The 22,118-nt window shown below is 43.1% G+C and overlaps 1 protein-coding gene across 5 annotated transcripts in view; it reads right to left on the bottom strand.

Moving 5' to 3' along the window:
• The window catches only part of MAP3K4 (mitogen-activated protein kinase kinase kinase 4), a 207,036-nt gene that overhangs the window by 93,343 nt on the left and 91,575 nt on the right, over positions 1-22,118 (bottom strand). For all 5 annotated transcript variants that reach the window (XM_082249105.1, XM_082249104.1, XM_082249108.1 and 2 more), the window contains 4 exons: positions 10,506-10,763; positions 7,747-7,893; positions 4,354-4,511; positions 2,352-2,468 (listed from right to left, as the gene is read on the bottom strand). In XM_082249105.1, coding sequence (XP_082105231.1) covers positions 2,352-2,468; positions 4,354-4,511; positions 7,747-7,893; positions 10,506-10,763 — 680 coding nt within the window. The remainder of the gene's footprint in view (positions 1-2,351; positions 2,469-4,353; positions 4,512-7,746; positions 7,894-10,505; positions 10,764-22,118) is intronic.

Genomic DNA, 22,118 nt, shown 5'->3' with positions numbered 1-22,118 from the left:
GTTGCTTGCATCAGGGTTGAGAGCTTTTGAGAAAAGTACTGAAATAGGGTGCTGTGATGTTTTCAGGCAGCTGGTCCCTTCTAGCACTGAGACCCAGTGATACCATTATTGGGTCTAAAATAAAGTATGTATTAAAAAGATTTACATTTTTAATTTGCTTTAAAGAGGGAAGGGAACCGAAAGGGCAAAATGTATATATATGCTAATTAAAATTTTTGTTTTAAAAGTGCAAAATATGTATGGCAGCACATATCTGCATTTCCCCACATTTTGTCTCTAGCTACATGTACAGAAAAATACTTTTTGCTCCTGCTAGAAAGTCAGTGAGCCCCAGAAGTCCTGTACCCTCTGCTGCACTGAAATTTCAAGCAGTGTTACTAGCCCTTCCCTGTTAACCACTGTTAACTACAGACAGGGCTGCCGGTAAGGGGGTAGCACTGTCCCCCTGTACTGGGCAGCAGGGGGACCAGATATGGGTAGGAGAGGGGGTAATCAGTGTGGCAGGGGGGCAATTACAGAATCCTATCCACTGAGTGCATCTACCTGCAGAAGTGGAAAGCTGGCATCTCCTCTTCTCCCTCCCTCCAGCTTTTAGTTGCTGCAGAGACACACACAGGGGATCAGTTCCTGTAATTGCCGCCCCCCCGCAACACCAATAACTCTCTCCATCCAAGGTTAAATTTTCCTGCTGCCCGGAGCCCCTCTCTGCTTTCTAGGACTGCTTTCTTTATGGGCACCTTCAAATCCTAGCCAACACCCTCCTTCCCCTCTACCCCCAAAGTTGGGTAGATGTTGATGGACCAGATTGGCTCTTTCTTGTTCTTTGGTTCTTAAAAAGTTTTCCATTGGAGGTGTCGTTTAGTGCATGATGGGATAAAATCAAGCACGTCTAAGTAAAAGGTTGACAAAAAAGATTGTTCCAATTGTTATATAGTGTATTAGCAGTTCTTCCCCCTATAAAATGTATGTATGTATGTATGTATGTATGTATGTATGTATGTATGTAACTAAGCAACTTTAAAACTATTAAGTGTCAAAGAGAAAATTGGCATCAGTTCTATATAGGGAGCCATTAGATTCATATTAAAAAACACATCTAACTTTTGCCACCCTTCTACAGGTATTTTAAAAGATTTACTTTTGAGTTCATCTGCTTTTACACATTTTAAGACCTCACGCACACTGGGTGTCAAAAACGCCACTTCTAAACACACCTCAATGTTAGCCTATGTGTCCATGCACAAATAGGCATCTACAGGCATTAGAAGAAGAGAGTTTAGAGGCTGGAAAAAAAAAAAAAAAAATCTCATTAACTGTGTGTTCAGGAGAGAAGCATTTTGGCAGACAAAAAAAAAAAAAAAAACCTCGGCAGACGCGCCTAAACACTAGGTGCATTTAGCGATTGCGTGTTCATTCATTTTAATGGCCAGAATAAATTCATTTTCTGACCAATGGAATAAATGAACATCAACAAGCCTAAACGCGTTTGCAAAATACTGCTTTTCTCCCACTAGGAGAAAATGCGCTCAGAAGAGCTGGGTAAATGTCCAGTGTGCATGAGGTGTAAATATGACTCGACCTAAAAGGTCATTCTGACTGTGCAGAAACATCAGTAAACATACTTGGTTTAAAGCCTTTCTCCAGGGAAAGGAAAGATCCTTCCTTCAAGGGTTAAATGCTTGTTTAGGTCTAGGGCACTGCAAAAGGCAGTTTTACTTACCTGACCCTCCACTACCCTGGCAGCTGGTGCTTGTACTCCCCAAAGATCTGGCAGTGGACTGTTTCTTGGCATCCTCACAATGCAGGGCTATTGGTCTGCATTGTACTGATGACATTAGAGGCCCCACGACCACCAGAGAACAGGTGAAAAGAGGTTGCAGACAACAGTCTTACAACCTAGAGGGAAAATGCAGGAGCAGGGGATAGGGTAACTGAAAAGGATTTTTGCCCCCCCCCCTTTAGACCTAAACAAGCATTTAAACCCTTGTAGAGAGGGGAGCATTTTTCTTTCTCTGGAGCTTACTTTCCCTGTTCAGCTTTGGGTTTTTAAACCACAGGACCTTTTTACCAGAGGAGCACACCCATGTGAGAAAAACCTACATATAATAATAATCAAATCTTCAGTGTTCTTTCTAAACACTCCAAAATAAAATGTGTTGGTAAGTATCCCTAAAACTGCAGAATACAAATAAGCAGGTCAACAAACAAATGAATTAAATCCTTTGAAAAATATCCACATTCATACAAACAAAAGCAAAGGCTGTCATTACCATAGAAACAAATGCTTTGCTGCCTTATTAGGGCAATAACGTAATGTGTTACATAAGGAACACTCTTCAGGCCAGGATTACCTTATTTCATCAGAGACGCTGCTATCGTCTGTGCTGGCCCAGAATTCGTCACAGCTGTCCTGTAGGCCAGAGTCCAGAAACTTCCCAGTTGATTTCAGCAGCATTCCTGCAATATCGCTAGAACAGAAATGTTTAAATTACAGTCTGCTCATGCAAGATTATCATATCTTAACTATAAAAAAAAACCTTTTAAATCTGCAAATGCTGTATGGAATTATTAAAATATTAATTAAGATGCTCTATTTAGAAGATGCTCTAAGTTCTTTGAATGCATGTTTCTCCGCAGAGGGCTCCTCAAAATAACCACACTACACTTAAGCACTGCTCTGCAAATCAGATGCGATGTCTGTGCATCGCAAATGTGTGAACCAGCACTTCGAGTCAATTTGGTTGTTTTGCAGACTGGCTGGTAAGTGTGATGGGAAATCTTTTGTTTGTCTATGACAGGGATTCCCAAACTACGCCCCTACAGTTGTTCAGGAACTACAAGTCCCATCATGTCTAGTCATGTATGTGAATGTCAGAGTTTTACAATGCCTCGTGGGATATGTAGTTCTACAACAACTGCAGGGTCGTAGTTTGGGAATCCCTGGTCTATGATGTGCTTTATTACCCAGAATGCAGACACCCTAAACAGGAAGTGTGTTAATGGCTGGATCACTAGGTAAAATAAAGAAAAAAAGCCTAAAAAAAGAAAACGAATGCAGCCACCACATCTAAAGGTTGGTAAGCTGCAATAGAATACATTTTTGTTTTTGAGTTTATTACCATCTTAAACCGCTTGTTCAGTTAAATAATGGTAGTGCAAATGTAGCGTGTGGTCTGTTGAGAAAAATTTTATTTTTACATTTAAAATTCAATTCATATAAAAAGGTAGCTATAGCCTAAGAGTTCACAAACGATCACCGTTGTAGTTTTTATTTTTTGTGCTATTAAAAAGGAGAGCGACACTTCTGAAGAAAAAAAAAATATTATATATATATATATATATATATATTTTTTTTTTTAACTTTCTGCAATAAAACATATCCAATTAAAAAAAAATTTAAAAATCAAATGTTTTTCATCAATTTAGGACAATATGTATTCCGCCACATATTTTTGGTAAAAAAAAAATCCCAATAAGTGTATATTGATTGGTTTGCACAAAAGTATTCACGTCTACAAACTAGGGGATAGATTTGTGGAATTTTTATTTTAATTTACTACTATAGGCGGCGATCAACGATTTTTAGCGGGACTACTACATTGCGGCGGACAGATTGGACACCTGACACTTTTGAGGGGACCAGTGACATTACTACAGTAATCAGTGCTATGCACTGTTAATGTACTAACGACACTGGCAGGGAAGGGGTTAAAGCCAGGGGCGATCAAGTGTTAAGTGTGCTCCTAGGGAGTGCTTTCCAACTGTGTGGGGGATGTACTCAATAGATGAACATAGAGACCTGTGTTCCTAAATAGTAGGAACATGGGATTCGTGTGTTCATCTCTGTCAGAACGGTGGTCAGCCTTGTTTACACAAGCAGACCGCTGTTCTGTCTCCATGGGGAGCAATCGTGGGTGGCCGGCAGACATCGCATCCGCCGGACCCGCCGATTGGCTCCCCCTCTGGCAAATCGGCACGTGTGCACGCAAGCCCCCACTGTCTATTACACTAAGCGACATACAGGTATGTTGTTTCACGTAATAGAGCAGACTTGCCGCAGTAAAACTACGGAGGCTGGTTGGCATGTGGTTAAGCTACTGTGCTCTGCAAACACTAGGCTTTATTATCACAGGTGACAAGTAGAAACTAAAAAAATTTGAAATTAAGTCGAAAGCTTCACCTGCTGGCTATGTATGAAAGTCCAATATATTCAGATACAATATTTCACATTTACATGGAAACGATAAAATGTTTATTCTTCTCCTGTTCCTAATAAACAAAGAAAATACAGAACCACATCTGCATGCTAGGGAGGTCAGTTTAAAAAAAATGCTACATAAAACATGGTAATACCAGAAAAGTTTTCCAGCCTGAGCTTCTCCCCCTCTTATGTAAGGAGTAATTTCTTTGGTGAAATTCCATTCTTCTTCTAGAAGGTTTTTCAGGCTATGGGAAGCTTGAGGTAACTGCTGCAACATCTGGATCCAACTACGCATGTAGTCAAAGTACACCTAATTGAAAAAGGACATAACGGTTTAGTAAAAATGTGCAGGTACAAAAATTTAATGTAAAACAAACAATCACTAAAATACCTTACTGACCTATCAATAGTAATTACCTAGTAATCTATACTGTATCTTCACATGCTTTTCAACAAAAACAAACATTGCATACACGTTTAGGCTACGTTCACATCTTGGCGTTGCTATTACAGGCATTTTTATGGGCGTTTTTTCAGGCGTTTTTTGTGCAGGCATTTTTAGATTGACTAGAGACCAATGGAAAACGCCTGTAATCTGCCCAAAAAGAAGCTCATGTACTTTGAGTGTTGGGCATTTTGCTCACGGCGTCAAAACGCTCAGATGTGAACAGGGGCCATTGAAATGAATAGGATTGGTCTTGTTGGGCGTTTTGAGAGCTGATACTAGAGCAGAAAAACGCCCCCAAAACGCCTACATGTGAACGTAGCCTTAGTAAAATTCACAATACAATGTACAAGACAATACAAACAGCTCAAATTACAGCCTTAAAAGTGTACTTCCATGTTTGCAGTCATATTTGCAAAAAAACCCCATTACATTTTATGTTTGTTAAATGTTCATGTTCACACAGAATACCTAAAAAAAAATAAAATAATTTCTTACTTTTTAGATGTTTCTGAGGAGATGGCCATCATAGCAGGGCAATCTGTGTTTGGCCCCACGCAGATTGGGAACCCCCTGAGCTATCCTCATCAACACATAATGCAGGAGGCTGCATTCTAGTTCTTTAACTCTTTGCTAGGACAGATAGGATTTTTGCCTTAACGTAAAATCCATTTCTCTGATGTTCATTGACAGACACAGCTCCTAATATTCATAACCATTGGGTTATGCTGCCTCATACAGGAGTAGGACACTAGGCAGAAAAAAATTCTGGCAATACCCATGGGCAGTCCCAGGGGGTATACTCCCTCTCTCTGCTATAGGTGCTCTGTTTTGTAACAAGCAGTGTCAGGAGAATAATAACTCCTCAGAGGGGTGGGTGCTGTGTCCGTCAATGAACATCAGAGAAAACTGGATTTTTGACTTACCGTAAAATCCTTTTCTCTTAAGTTCATTGACAGACGCAGTTCTCTCTGATCCATATCAGTAGGGTTATACTACCCCCTTCAGGAGTAGGACACTAGGCAGAAAAAAGTTCTGGCTACGCCTATGGGCAGTCCCGGAGGGTACACCCTCTCGCTTCCTGCATAGGATGTCAGTTTTGTATCAAAGCAGTGTCAGAAAGTAACCCAACTCAAAATAGAAGGGTGGGTACTGCTTCTGTCAATGAACTTAAGAGAAAAAGGATTTTACGGTAATTCAAAAATCCAGTTTTCTCTATCGTTCATTGACGGACGCAGTTCTCTCTAAACCATATCAGTAGGGATGTCCCAAAGCAGTGCCATAAAATGAGGGGTGGGAAGAGCAGAAAAGAAAAAGTTCCCAAGGCTAAACATAGCCAACCAGGCAACATAGGACTCAGCAGAACAAAGATGAGGCCCAGCTGAAAAAAACAGTAAACACCCTCAGGGAAGGCCAAAAGCCCTCCAGACAGCAGTCAGCAAAAAAATTTGCGTCTACAAGAGGCATCTGCTGATGCCAGCACATCCACCTTATAAAATTGATAAAGGTGTGAACAGACAACCAGGTAGCCGTCTTGCAACCTGAAGCACAGATGCCCGTATGGAAAAAAGCCCAGGAAGCACTAGGCACCTGAGTACAATGCCCAAAATAAGGAAAGGTAGGACCTGACTCTCAAATGAATAAGCCTGCACCACCGTCTGTCTGATCATCTGAAAACAGTCGCAGCAGAAACAGGCAGCCCTGTTCCAGGGCCATCCGTGAGTACAGAGAGCGAACCTGACTCACAAAAAGACTCAGTAGTTGCCAAGTACATCTTGAGGGCCCGAACAGCCAGAGTTTGCAATGCAATAATACTTAGGATGTTTGCGCTTAGGACACCGAAACGGTAATACAATGTCCTCGTTCAAGTGAACACTTAAGTGTATGTTCAGAATAAATTTTGCTTTGTATAGAGCATAGAAAGTTTGTTGGGTTTTTACTGCTATCCAGGGATTTCTCCTCACTTGCTTTTACAGTGACAATGGTTTTACTGGTCAGGAAATGAGGGAATAGAATTACTGACAGAACTAAAATTGGAAAGTTTAAACCCCCTGTCAACTTTAACTTTTTCGGTCTGTGTTTCTGTTGGAGATCTCCCTTCATAGCTTGTCTGGAAAAAAAAAAAAAAACAGGTGCCGTAACAATAAGCAATGAGAAATCTCCCTAACGGTCTCCAGGATGGCATTAAACCCCCAACAGAAGTTCCGAGTCTTCCCCACACCTTCCAAAATGCAGAGAAAGAAAACAAAGCTTTGGCTGGATTTACTTTTTAAAAATGAATGAACGCTACATTTTAATCTGGCAGCTTTGGGTATCTGCACTTTGCTTTACTTTATGAATTAAGCCAAAATGATTTTTAGGCGTCCAATTCATTTCATCATGTTCTAATGTGCAAAGCTAATGCATGTTATATCAGGGTTGCTGTCGAACAAGCTAAACAAGATTATCTGAAATGAAATCGTGACACAAGCTTCAGCAGTGGGAGACAAAATACAGTGAAATTGTTTAAGAGTCCAAGATAACAGTGTAAAATCTGCAAGACTGAGGGCAGGTTAACACCATGTCCATCAAGCTGCATTTTTCTACACACCACCACACATGTATGGTGATAACAGGGCACATAGACAATGATTGTTTTCTGTTCATATATATTTGCAGTGGTGAGTAGAAAAAATGCAGCTCAATGGATATGGATGAAATATCTCCCTGTGACCAAATTGTGTGGAAGTGTGACCTCTAAAACACATTCAACAATAATCAAATATCTACCGCACTTTCTGTTCCTAGGAAGATTATTGGTTTATCTTATGTGCCAGCATTGCCTAACATTTCTGCAGATAGGTTATGTTTCATTATAAATAATGAAACATAAACTGTTCTATGACAAATCGTTATGGCTGCCAAAGAGTACTAAGCTCTGCATTTAGGAGTATCACTGATAACTACCAGGGGTGTTGGCCTCAGTGCTTTTCATTTCTACTCATTAAGTGGGTGGATGAAATTAAAAAAAGGAAAACCGACAACACTGTCACAGTCTCAAAAGTGACTGGTTCGTTTCAATTTTAAAAACACATAAAATAAACTGCGCAAAAACACTTACCATTAACATTTTATGCAGATCTTCCTCAAAAGCATCAATGTTACAATCTGGCTTTTGAAAGTCATCCAGCACTTCTCTCAACATGAACTGGTAGTATTGCTTCATTAGCAGTCCCCCTTTCAGCACTTCTTTGCACTCTCTTACTAACTATTTTCAGAAACACAATTTTGCATTATTATTCAGCATAATATGGACACAGTATTTCAACTCTAAAGCCATCACATATAAAACTGTTATCCAGTCAGATTAAATTCCCTTGTTTATAACACTTAAGACTAAGAAACCTGTTTGTGTGTGTGGGGGGAGGAGATAGGTGGAAGTGTGGTGGGTATGAGTAGCGTTGGTAACAGAATGGGTGCAGGCATTATAGCGAGAGCAGGCCAGGGGAGCATAGAAGTTTGGAATGGGGATTGGGGTCAGTTATTGCATCGCATACTAGCACATTATGAAATACTTACCTTAGAACCAAGCCCCGACACGGTTGCCCGGACACCGCTGAGGCAGCTGACATGTTCCCTCGGCGTCTCTTCCGGGTTCGGCATCTCCGGCGCTGTGAGTGGCCGTAGCTGCAATGATGTCATTTCAGCACATACGTGCGGGAGTTCACTTTCCGGCAAGGAGCTCTGAAGGTCAGGCAAGATACGCCGGACCTTCAGGGCGCATGCGCCGCTGGTGTTAGCGGCTGCATGCAGGGTGAATATCTCCTAAACCGTGCAAGTTTAGGAGATATTAATTTTGCCTACAGGTAAGCCTTATTATAGGCTTACTTGTAGGTAAAAGTTAAAAAGCGGAGTATACTACCGCTTTAAGCACTACAATATAAAGTGTTGTCTTGTGTGCAGTAGCGACCCTAGAAATATCACACTACTGCAAATGCACTATATACAGTGGTGAGATTCAGCCGGTTCGCACCGGTTCCATAGAACCGGTTACTAACTTTCTGCAAGTTCGCAGAACCGGCTGATCCCTCTGCGCATCTATGGACGCGCAGTACAATTGAATGAGACGAGACGTGACGGCTGGGGAGCAGAGAAGTGCGCCCCGACCCGCCCATTCTGTGACAATAGCGAATGAAAATTCACTATTGTCACACGGATCCTCCTCCTGGCCAATCAGGGAGCGGGTCCTCGCGCTTCCTGATTGGCCGAAAGGCAAACCCGGACTCGGAGACACGGGGAGCCGGGGACTGAAGAGAAGCCATCCGTGAGGTAAGTGCATGGGTCTCGCGGGGGGAATCGCTGGCACTCTGCAATCATTGGGGGCAATGCTGTGGCGCTCTGCAATTATTGGGGGCAATGCTGTGGCGCTCTGCAATTATTGGGGGCAATGCGGTGGCGCTCTGCAATTATTGGGGGCAATGCGGTGGCACTCTGCAATCATTGGGGGCAATGCGGTGGCGCTCTGCAATCATTGTGGGCATTGCTGTGGTACTCTGCAATTATTGTGGGCATGCTGTGGGTATTCTGCAATCATTGGGGGCATGCTGTGGGCACTCTGCAATCATCGGGGGCATGCTGTGGGCACTCTGCAATCATCAGGGGCATGCTGTGGGCACTCTGCAATCATCAGGGGCATGCTGTGGGCACTCTGCAATCATCGGGGGCAATGCTGTGGGCACTCTGCAATCATCGGGGGCAATGCTGTGGGCACTCTGCAATCATCGGGGGCAATGCTGTGGGCACTCTGCAATCATCGGGGGCAATGCTGTGGGCACTCTGCAATCATTGGGGGCAATGCTGTGGGCACTCTGCAATCATTGGGGGCAATGCTGTGGGCACTCTGTAATGATTGCGGGCAATGCTGTCGCACTCTACAATTATTGGGGCGATGCTGTGGTCACTGTGCATTGAAAGGGGGCACGCTGGTCTCGCTGCATTGAAAGGGGGGCACGCTGGTCACTGTGCATTGAAAGAGGGGCACGCTGGTCACTGTGCATTGAAAGGGGGCACGCTGGTCATTCTGCATTAAAAGGGGGCACGCTGGTCATTCTGCTGGGAAAGTCGGAACTGGTTACTAAAATGTTTGAATCCCACCACTGACTATATACCATGGTCACACTGTGATGTCAGAAATATGGTGGCCATATGGCGGCAAGATCTCGAACATGCACAGTAGGGGAACATCTGTACTGGCACTACTGTGCATGTACGTGTTCTCGCTGCCATTTTGCTTTCAGTACAGCACCAGCTACTGCCCATGTGTGAGGACTAAGGAGCAATATAGGAAGCAACATAAATAGGTTACTGTGAGAGCCTGAAACTATATGTATAAATTATACTTTTCAAGTACATTTTTGAAATCTATACTTACATGTGTCCCTAACAAACTAACATAATATTTATCTTATATTAATATTACCTTGAGCTCTGGTTCACACTAATGCTTTGTGGGAAACGCACATGGTACTCTGTTTAACCACATTGCATGGTGACCATGTGATCTGCTGCGGGTGTCAACAAACATACAAAATGTAATCGCACCGCACAGACATCGTATGTGATGTACACAGGAAGGCGGTGCGATTCTTGTACGAATCACATGTGCTGTTTTCCCACAAACCAGTGTGAATCCAGGCTAAATCTGTATTTCTACACAAAACTAAGGAAGGTGCAAACATCAAACACATAAACACTTTGATGGTCTGTAAATTTCTGTTAATTGCGGTGGGATTCTTGGCACAATCTACAGATCCTGAAAAGTTTTTAAACTACATAAAACATTTAAAAAGTTTATTTACTATATGTTCACTTAATACCAACCTGTTTAATGCTTAGAAGTGATGGTTCCCCTGCAGGCCTTTGTTCCAGTCTCAATTTGAGACACTCATGAATTACATTTAAAAGGACACGGCACAGGACCAAGAAGGCTGGTTCAAATGACGGTAAGTCCATGGCCCTCAGCTCTTCTAGTGACACAGGGTCGCATGAGGGTTCCGAGTTTTGCAGCGAAGTAGAAGATTGCTTCAGCAAATCAGGCAAGTAATCTGAACACAACATGAGGTCGGGAAATTCTGAAGACTAAACCCATATGGAGACAAAAATTAGGTTACATTCTAAACCTTTCAATAACTGTATTCATAAGATTGGAAAATATGATCAGTTTTATTTCAGTACAAACCCTAAGTGATTTTCCACTTTCTGCCTATCGCTCCCAGAAGTGGTTCAGTAAATAGGACCCAGTGCATCAGATCTTGCATGTGCAGCCAAAAGAACTGCATTAGGCATAATGAATGATATATACACATAAATGATCAAAAACACAAAATATTCTAAAGCCAACAATAACTCCCTCCTTTCATTTTTACAAACAGGTGGATAATTAAAGATGTAGTTTAGATTAAAAAAATCTCTACATGACTGCAGGGATGCCTTTTCCTTTTCCTGCTGCTGACCTTCTGACATGGTGGGGATTACCAGCTTCGAGTCTCTGGGATCAGCTTGCGCTAAAGACGACCTGACAAAGATATGCCCCTCCTTCCCTCTTCATCACTAAGTTATTTTAGCTTCCATTCCCACTTGTGCAACTCCAAAGTTATGCAATCTTCACTGCGACTTTACATTGTGACTGATGCAACTTTGGCATTGACCATTTCACAACTGTTGCATTGAAAGCCGCATCAAAGTAGTGCAGGAACTTCTTTTTAAATCACTGCGACTTTACCCACTTAAGGACTGGAAGGTTTTATCCCCCTAATGACCATGCCATTTTTTTTGCGATACGGCACTGCAGTACTTTAACTGAAAATTGCGTGGTCGTGTGACGCTGTACCTAGAAAAAAAAAAATAATAATAATAATAATTGGATTTCCTTTTCTTCCCCACAAATAGAGCTTTTTTGGTGGTATTTGATCACCTCTGCTACTTTTATTTTTTGTGTTATGAAAAAAAAAGTGACAATTCTGAAAAAAAAAAAAAAAAATTATATTTTTTACTTTCTGCTATAAAACATTCCCAATGAAAAAAATCTAATTTTTTCATCATTTTAGGCCAATATGTACTCTGCTACATATTTCTGGTAAAAAAAAAAAATCCCAATAAGTGTATATTGATTGGTTTGTGCAAAAGTTATCACGTCTACAACTAGGAGAAAGATTTATGTCAGTTTCATTTTTTTTTTTTCAACAATTAATGTCGGCGATCAGCGATTTTTAGCGGTACTCGGACATTGCGGCAGACAAATCGCACACCTGACACTTTTGGGGGGACCAGTGACATTACTACAGTAATCAGTGCTAAAAATATGCACCGTTACTGTACTGACACTGGCAGAGAAAGGGTCATCACCAGGGGCAATTAAAGGGTTAAATGTGTGCCTTGGGGATGCTTTCTAACTTTGTGGGGGGGGCTCACTGGATGAACACAGAGACCTGTGTTCCTAAATAGGAGGAAAACAGGATCCCTGTATTCATCACTGACAAAACAGCTGTCTGTCGTGTTTTCATCGGCAGACTGCCGTTCTTTCTCCATGGGGACCGATCGCGGGTGCCCGGCGGACATCGTGGACGCCGGACCCGCTCCCCCTCTGGTCAATCGGTGCGATTTACAGATTACACTGTGAACACCTGTGAATGAGGGAGAGTCTGATCAGGTACAGGCTTCTCTCCCCTATTCACGGATCGTGTCTCCTTTCTTTGCGTCTGACGTCAATGCGTAGGGCGGAGCTTCTGAGACACGTTACTTCTGGCTTTCGAGGCGCAGGTGAAGTGCACGGTATCAGCAGCAATTTCGGTTTCCATATTTCCCCGATTTACTGAGGTGCTTGCTTTTTTAATGTGGAAAATGGAAATGCATTTTAAATGTTTTATTAAATCTACATTAATTGACATACTACACTATGAGAGGTCCTTTTATCTTCATCCCTGGAGAGGGAGTTTGTTACAGAAAGCCCTAAAGGTGCAGGAGCATCGGTATTCACACAGAGGAGGTACATTATCCTGGAATGAGCAGACAGTGGATACACCAGGAGACTTTTACCTGGGCGATTTTTGACCCTAATTTGAGGGGGGGGGGGGGGGGTTACATTTTTCAGGTGAGTGCGGTGTGATTCTGGTGTTGGAGAAGAAACAATATTCTTCTTTTGTGGCACTTTTTTTTTTTTTCACTTTATGTATTTAGTGTCGGTTCACACTATTGTCTGTGCGATGCAAATTCAGCCATACAGACTGTATGGCAATTCGCATCGCATTTGGACCAAAGTCGTGCAGGAGCCTTTTTTTTGGTCCGCACCAGAATCTGATAACATGGGTGTTCACACTTATGCGATCTGATTTCTGTCCAAATTGACAGTTTGCACTGCGAGATGCGAAATAATCTGGAGGTGTCATTAACTTTGCATTGACACTCCCAGAAGTTTGCATATGGCAGTGTGAATTTCCTGCAAGTCGGATGCGATGTGGGAACTCGCAGTGGATTTGCAGGGTTCCCGCATCGCACCAATGTGAACCGGCACTTAAAGACACAGAGCACATGAATTATGGATTTTATTTACAATAATTATAATTGTTTGAAGATAGGTTTATGAGGCCCCATTCACACTGGGGCGATCCGACTTCCCCAGGCGACATTGAAGTCTATGACGGTCACTCCGGGTCGCCCCAAAGAAGCTCCGGACCCTTTTTCTAAGTCGGAGCGACTTATGTCGCTCCTATTAGAACGGGTCCGCAGCTTCCCTATGGAAGGCGACCTACGGCGACCTGTGAGGCGACCAGGTCGCCTCACAGGTCGCCCCAGTGTGAACAGGGACTGAAAGTTATGTTTATTTGTTTACATTTTTAAACATTATGGGAAAGTTTAGATAGCGTGGTCCTCTTTTTAGTATGTCTTGTCCAGAATGAATTCATTCAGCTCAAGCGCTAAACACGTCTAGGATTTATGCATGTTTAGTGTCTTCTCTACTGAAAAGCTCTTCTCCTGAGCACAAGTGATGGGATTTTTTCCCAGTCTTCAAACCAAGGGTCTCCAAACTATGGCCCTCGAGTTTTTCAAGAACTACAATTCCCATCATGCCTAGTCATGTCAGTGAATGTCAGGGTTTTACAATGCCTCATGGGACGTGTAGTTCCGCAACAGCTGGAAGATCCCTGCTCTAAACGCTCCTCTTCTAATACACCTGTAAACGCCTATATGTGCATGGCCACACAGAATAACAGGTGCATTTTCAGGCTGAAAAAAAAAAACCCAGCACATTGAAGAAGTTATCTTACTACCTGTAGTCAAGTACAATGTTAGGCTGAGGAGCATTATGCAAGAAAATAGAACAGAGGCTGGCTCCTAATTCTGACTCTTCCTCGCTCTGTCCCGTGCTGCTGTGCAAGAAATTACAGCAAGTTGCTATTGATACAGATTCTAGTACATATGCTTATAGCATGCAACAATGAATGTATTGAACATGTAAGTGAAATTGCAATTTACTAAATATTTGACTTAAGTCTAATTTTAAGGAGAATTATTGGAAAATAAAGAAAACGCAAAAAATATAATTTTAACACTTGTTATAAAAACAAGTGATTGTGAAGTCTATTTTTTTTTTTTTCAATAAAAATAAACATTTTATACTTCCCTGCTCTGTGCAGTTTGTTTTGTTCACAGCAGCTCAGATCCTCCTCTTCTTGGGTCCCTCGTCGACTCTCCTGGCCCCTCCCTCCTGTTGAGTGCCCCACAGCAAGGAGCTTGCGATGGGGGCACCCGCGCTGAGGCACAGCTCTGTGTATCCATTAAGACACATAGCTGCAGTTCAGCCCCACCCCCCTCTCGCTCCTCATTGGCTAACTGACTTTGATTGACAGCAGTGGGAGCCAACGGAGCTGCTGCTGTCTCTTAGCCAATGGGGACGGAGTCTCAGACGGCTGAGACAGTCATGCACATCGCTGGATCGCAAGGGGGCTCAGATAGGCACACAGAAGGTTTTTTATATCTTAATGCATAGAATGCATCAAGATAGAAAAAAACCTTCTGACTTTACAACCCCTTTAGCCGGTAAATTACACTGAACAAAATTATAAATGCAACACTTTTGTTTTTGCCCCCATTTTTCATGAGCTGAAATCAAAGATCTAAGACTTTTTCTTTGTACACAAAAGACCTATTTCTCTCAAATATTATTATTGTTATTATATAGGATTTATATAGCGCCGACAGTTTACGCAGCGCTTTACAACTTGAGGGTAGACAGTACAAATACAATACACTTTACTACAGTATGAATCAGAGGGCCCTACTCGTTAGAGCTTACAATCTAAGAATTTTGTTCACAAATCTGTCTAATTCTGTGTTAGTGAGCACTTCTCCTTTGCTGAGCTAATACTTTTCCTTTACCAAGATAATCCATCCACCTCACAGGTGTGGCATATCAAGATGCTGGATTAGGCAGCATGGTTATTGCACAGGTGTGCCTTAGGCTTGCCACAATAAAAGTCCATTGGTGCAGTTTTACCACACAGCACAATGCCCCAGATGTCGCAAGTTTTGAGGGAGCGTGCAATTGGCATGCTGACTGCAGGAATGCCCACTAGAGCTGTTGCCCGTGAATTGAATGTACATTTCTATACCATGAGCCATCTCCAAAGACGTTTTAGAGAATTTGGCAGTATATCCAACTGGCCTCACAACCTCAAACCACGTGTAACCTCACCAGCCCAGGATCTCCACATCCAGCATCTTCACCTCCAAGATCATCTGAGACCAGCCACCCAGACAGCTGCTGCAACAATCGGTTTGCATAACCAAAGAATTTCTGCACAAACTGTCAGAAACCGTCTTCAGGGAAGCTCATCTGCATGCTCCTCGTCCTCATCGGGGTCTCGACCTGACTGCAGTTTGTCGTTGCAACTTGAGTGGGCAAATGCTCACATTCGATGGAGTCTGGCACTTTGGAGCGGTGTTGTCTGCACAGATGAATCCCAGTTTTTACTGTACAGGGCAGATGGCAGACAGTGTGTATGGCGTCATGTGGGTGAGCGGTTTGCTGATATCAACGTTGTGGATTGAGTGGCCCATGGTGGCGGTGGGGTTATGGTATGGGCAGGCGTAGGTTATGGACAATGAACACAGGTGCATTTTATTGATGGCATTTTGAATGCACAGAGATACCGTGACGAGCTCCTGAGGCCCATTGTTGTGCCCATTCATCCACAACCAACACCTCATGTTGCAGCATGATAATGCTTAGCCTCATGCTGCAAGGATCTGTACGCAATTCCTGGAAGCTGAAAACATCCCAGTTCTGGCATGGCTAGCATATTCACCGGACATGTCACCCACTGAGCATGTTTGGGATGCTCTGGATCTGCGTATACGACAGTGTTTTCTAGGTCCTGCCAGTATCCAGCAACTTCGCACAGCCATTCAAGAGGAATAGACCAACATTCCACAGGCCACAATAAAAAACCTGATTAACTATGTGATGGAGAGGTGTTGCACTTCATGAGGCAAATGATGGTAACGCCAGATACTGACTTGTTTTCTGACCCCTCAGAACCCCCCCCAATACAGTAAAACTGCCCATTTTAGAGTTGCCTTTTATTGTGGCCAGCCTAAGGCACACCGGTGCAATAATCATGCTGTTTAATCAGCATCTTGATATGCCACACCTGTGAGGTGGATGGATTATCTTGGCAAAGGAGAAGTGCTCACCAACACAGAATTAGACAGATTTGTGAACAATATTTGCGAGAAATAGGCCTTTTGTGTACATAGAAAAAATCTTAGATCTTTGAGTTCAGCTCATGAAAAATGGGGGCAAAAACAAAAGTGTTGCGTTTAAAATTTTGTTCAGTATATAATAGCTTGGCAACCACCTATAGTAAAACTTCAGCAGAGCCTCAACAGTACTTATACAAGCGGTAGGCCCAAAAACAACAAAAAGACATATCCATTTTTCAGACTACCACAAACCAATACATTTGTTTTCTGCATTACAAACTTCTAAAAACAAAAAAAACAAAAAATTCAGCAAAATTGGTCAGATGCACTACGGATTACCACTGGTCTACGAACTATTAATACATTAGGTATATGATTTGACTCTGCATTGTTGTGAAATTTTGCAAAATGCATTGAAGGTTTACATTGGCACAATGACACTGGCAAGCACAATGCAGCGATTTGGTGCACTCATCATCATGTTGGAGACTGCATAACGCAGAATTACCTTCCACAGAAGGCACTTAGGATGTATAATATCCCACAACTTTTTGGAATTGTGCTTACATGGAAAGTCCTGTATCCAGAGAGTGACTTACGGTCATCTATTTTTATATGCTCTAAGGCCAGATTATCTGCATAGTTGAATGTGCGATACATTACTGGGCACATTGCTTGTGGACCAAAACATCTGCTGTATACACATGTAGTGTGGCGGATTAACGCAGGGCATAACAAAATTTGCCTGAAATCTAGGAGCCAGCTACAAAAGTTAGGAGCCAGTTTTTCTTTTTTTAAACATACAACCAAGCTTTATTTCCCAAAAAATAACATACTAAATTTACACATGAAGACGACTAGAACCCCACTCTCCTCTATAGCGCAATCGGATGGAAACAGACTGTCTGTCTGTTTCCATCCGATGCCATCTAACGCGATCCACGGGATGGATAGAAAATAGAACCACCATTCGTCTGTTTTTGGCAGACAGGATCAGATGAAAAAATGACAGGCGGACCTGATCAGACAGCCCGTGTGAAAGGGGCCTTCGGCTGTGTGGCTGTGGCATGACGAGGAAAAAAAAAAAAAAACATAATATATTTATTTATAATTTTTTTTTAATAATAATTGAAAAAAAAAAAAGAAAAAAAATGTTTTTTTTTTAATAATTAAAAAAAAAATAATAATAATAATAATAATAACCACACTCCCTGTCCAATTACCTTTAAGCAAAGGTAATTGGACAGGGAGATGTAGCCTGCAAAAACTTCCCTCTCTGCTCCTCTTGGGAAGGAGATGGACAAGCATTGAGGACAGGCAGGGGAAACATTAGTCATTAGTGACTGCTTGTCAAACTCCCGGCCACCACAAGAGGGTGCCAGTTCCCGTTCTCTCACTGAAGAAGGCCGAAAAGCTGCGGCCTCAATTATCGGATGGCGCGGTAGTCCGTGCACTCGGAGAGTGGGTGGGGGGGCGCAAAAGGAACAGGACACCCCCACAGTGCACCCCAGGCTCCAGGTCGCTAAATCTAGTAGCCAATGCGACCTGGCGCCCGGGGTTTATCAAGCCCTGGATTAACGGATACATCTACTTACGTATTTGACATGATCAGCTAAAGTTTATTGAATTGAAAGGGCTGTGTCAAAAGTGGAGTTGAGGATCTAAGCACGATACAATCCAGCTGGGATACATGAATTACACTTGAATGTATGGTCAAAATGGATATGTAACAGGACTTTTGCCTCAACAATTACTATCCACACAGGTGGAACTACACTGCTCAAAAAAATGGGGAAAATTAGCATGCTGGATATCTATACAGATATGGACTGGGTAATGTGTTAAGAACGAAAGGGTGCCACATCGTTTGATGGAAATTAAAATGATCAACATACAGAGGGCTGAATTCAAAGACAGCCCCAAAATCAAAGTGAAAAAAATTATGCAGCAGGCTAGTTCATTTTGCTGAAATTTCATTGCAGCAACTCAAAATGGTACGCAGTAGTTTGTTTGGCCGCCACGTGCTTGTATGCATGCCTGACATGGTCAGGGCATGCTTCTTATGAGATGACAGATCGTGTACAGGGGTATTTCCTGCCAGATCTGGACCAGGGCATCACTGAGCTCCTGAACAGACTGAGGTGCAACCTGGCGGCATTGGATGGATCGATACAGAATTTCCTATTGGATTTAGATCAGGCGAGTGTGGGGGCCATTCAATGGCATAAAATTCCTTCATCCTCCAGGAATTGGCTGCATACTCTCGCCACATGAGGCTGGGCATTGTCATGAACCAGGAGGAACCCAGGACCCACTGCACCAGCATAGGGTCTGACAATGGGTCAAAGGAGTTAATCACGATACCTAATGGCAGTCAGGGTGCCATTGTCTAGTCCGTAGAGGTCTGTGCGTCCCTCCATGAATATCCCTCCCCAGACCATCCACTGACCCACCACTAAACCGGTCAAGCTGAATGATGTTACAGGCAGCATAATGTTCTTGCTGGCTGCTCCAGACCCTTTCATGTCCGTCACGTGCTCAGGGGGAACCTGCTCATCTGAGAAAAGCACAGGACACCAGTGGCGGACCTGCCAAATCTGGCATGCACTGGAAAATGCCAATTGAGCTCCAAAGTGCTGGGCAGTGAGCACCGGGCCCTCTAAAAGGACGTTAGGCCCTCAGGTAGGGCTGGGCAAAAAATCGATTTAATCGATTTATCGATTTTTTAGTGTAAAACGATTTTTATTTCGCAAACTCGAGTTTTTTGCCACAATAGTTTTTTCTGACTTTTCCGCGTTTCGTCCTTGTGCAGCCAGCCCCCGCCCCGCGTAACCGACAGTACACACACACCCTGGGCTCCAGCCAGCTCCGAGTCTGCTGCACACCGCACAGCCAGGCCCGGGAACAGGCCTCAACACACCGAGAACTCCCCAGTAACCGGACCACCGCCGCTGCCATCTCTGCTCAGTCTACGAGGAACGAGCCAATCAGCGGCCACCGCCAGGCCTGGATGTGACGTCAGCTGCCGGGAGAGGAAGCGGGCGGTGCGTCTGAGGGGAGGCGGGGTTATACCTGTACAGGGGCTGTGATAGGTACAGAGAATATGTACACATATGCCACACATGTACAGCGCTTCTCCTCAGTCCTCCACACAGGTGTGAGCTCTCCTCCTGTGAGCCTTACCTCCCCGCTCAGCGCGATATGAGCCAGCCCCCGTCCGCGTAACCCTGTCTTCTTTTACTGTCTATTAAAAGCGCGTAACACAGTCAAAACAACATGGCAGCGTGTAGTACTAGCAAAGAAGAACTACTTCCAAAGAAAGGCACAGGTAATTCCATAATTTTGAACTGGTTTGGTTTTGATGCAGCAGACAAAACACAGACGAAGCCTTGCTGCAAAATATGTTTCAAGGCTGTTGCTACTGGAAGCAGCAGTACAACAAATCTTTTCCAGCACCTGAGGAATAAACATTGCGAAGAATGGGAGAAGCGCAGCCAGCTCCGTAGCGAAAACGGCTCCTCTAGCACACCTGCTAAAAAGCAAAATACACTTCCTGAGAGCTTTACAAACTGTGTGCCTTATGATAAGAACGGAGCGCGATGGAAAGCGATTACAGAGGCGATCACATTTTATATTGCCACAGACATGCTGCCAATTTATTCTGTAGAAAAGTGAGGCTTTAATCACATGCTGAAAGTATTAGATGCGAGGTATGTTGTCCCCAGTCGTAAGTATTTTGCCTATGTAGCGCTGCCTCACCTGTACAATACAACTCGGGAAAAGATCCGCAGTGAGCTGGAGGAGATGCAGTTTTTCTCAGCCACAACGGACCTGTGGTCCAGCCGGACGATGCAGCCATATCTGAGTCTGACGGTTCACTACATCAACACTGGTTTGACTCTGCGCAGCATCTGCCTTCAGACAGCATATTTCCCCGACAACTACACTGGTGACATAATTGCCCATGGCTTAAAAGACGCTCTCAGCTCCTGGGGACTTTCGGAGGAACGACTCGTCTGCATGACAACTGATAGTGGCACCAACATCATAAAAGCCCTTAAAGACAACAACTGGCCCAGCTTGCAGTGTTTTGGCCACAGACTCCACAACGCTATAGGTAAGAGTTGGTGTAAGAATAAATAGGTGCACATACTTGCACATTGTAAAGTACTGTTTGCTCATAATTTAATAGCCAGAACATAAAATATACTTAATATCTTTTCACATTTATTACAGAGAATAGTGTAAAGGATCCAAGGATCGATCGGGCCATAGGGATCGGCAAAAAAGCTGTATCAGCCTTCTCCTACAGCTGGAAAAAAAGGCGAGACATGACAGAGTTGCAGGCTGAGCTTGGACTTCCCCAGCATCTTTTGATCTCAGAATCCCCAACACGTTGGGGGTCTCGTCAAAAGATGATTGAGCGCTTTCTTGAGCAAGAGAAGGCAATAACTCGTGTCCTGGGTGCGGACAAGAAAACGCATCATCTTGTTCCCACGTGGCAAGATTTGGAAGTATTAGAAGCCACCAACAAAGCAGTGAAACCTCTCCAGGACTTCACTGATGCACTGTCAGGGGAATCATATGTCAGTGTGTCATGCATCAAACCAGTGCTGCATTTGTTTAAAACAAGTCTCCTCCTGCCAGAGGAGGAAGATTTGGAGCTAACAAAAACAATCAAAGCTGACATCATGCGTTACCTCGAAAGTAAATACAGTACTGTGATTTGGAGAAAGAGGAACTTTTGGACATGGCCACACTTTTAGACCCGAGGTTCCGTACAACCTACATTGATGCTAGCAAACTAGAAGTTCTCAAAAAAAGAGCGGTGTCTGAGATCTCTGCTCTCTGCAACTCTACCACAGAGGAAGCTGGTCCCTCAGCTGTTCAAGAGAAGAACACCCCATCATTGCCACCAAAAAAGAAAATGACTCTGGGCGCCTTCTTTAAAAACAGTGCACCATCCACCACGCCACAACCACAATCTGAGAAAACAAAAATTGAGACTGAGCTTGCAACGTATTTCCTTATTCCAGACATAGAGCCAGACACAGATCCTCTTAAATGGTGGAAGCTGCATCAGCCCAACTTTCCAAGGCTAAGCTTGCTGGCTAAAAAATATCTTTCTATTCCAGCCACTAGTGCGGGTGGGGGGGAATAGTTACCTGCAACCGGGCCTGACTTAAGCCAGAGGTTGTGGACAGGCTCATCTTTCTTGCAAAAAATGTTTAGAATGAGCATGCACAATGTTTCAGAGATCTAACAAGCACGTGTTTTGTTGCTATAGATACAAGTTTACATTTGTTCACTCTTTGAGCTGGCTATATGTCTGCCACAGGCATGTTTCATTTTTTAAATTCACAGTTCACACTATACTGAGAAGAGTTAATTTTTTTTAATTGTAATGTTATATGTTACAAAATTTGTAATTATCTGATTTCTTGAACAGAAAATTTAAGCTACTGTGAAGTTGTTGCACTTTTGCTTAAGCCTGGGTTAAAGCTTGAAATTTTTGAATGACAGAGCCTCATTTACTTTTTGTTTTGGGATTACGCATTTTAACTCTTGAGGACAATCATAGCAATAAAGTTGCACTTTTGACACTATATCTGATGTCTGCAGTAATTTTTTAAGTGCATTGAAAAAAAAAAAAAAAATCGAATCGAAACTCAAATTTTTCTTTAAAAATCAAAGATTTTTTTTTTTTAGGCAAAATCGCCCAGCCCTACCCTC

The sequence above is a fragment of the Pelophylax lessonae genome (assembly GCF_965119305.1).
Source record: "Pelophylax lessonae genome assembly, chromosome: 3".
In the NCBI taxonomy this organism is placed as follows: Eukaryota; Metazoa; Chordata; class Amphibia; order Anura; family Ranidae; genus Pelophylax; species Pelophylax lessonae.
Note: the sequence above shows the minus strand (reverse complement) of the source record. Positions and strands in the feature narration are given on the sequence as shown.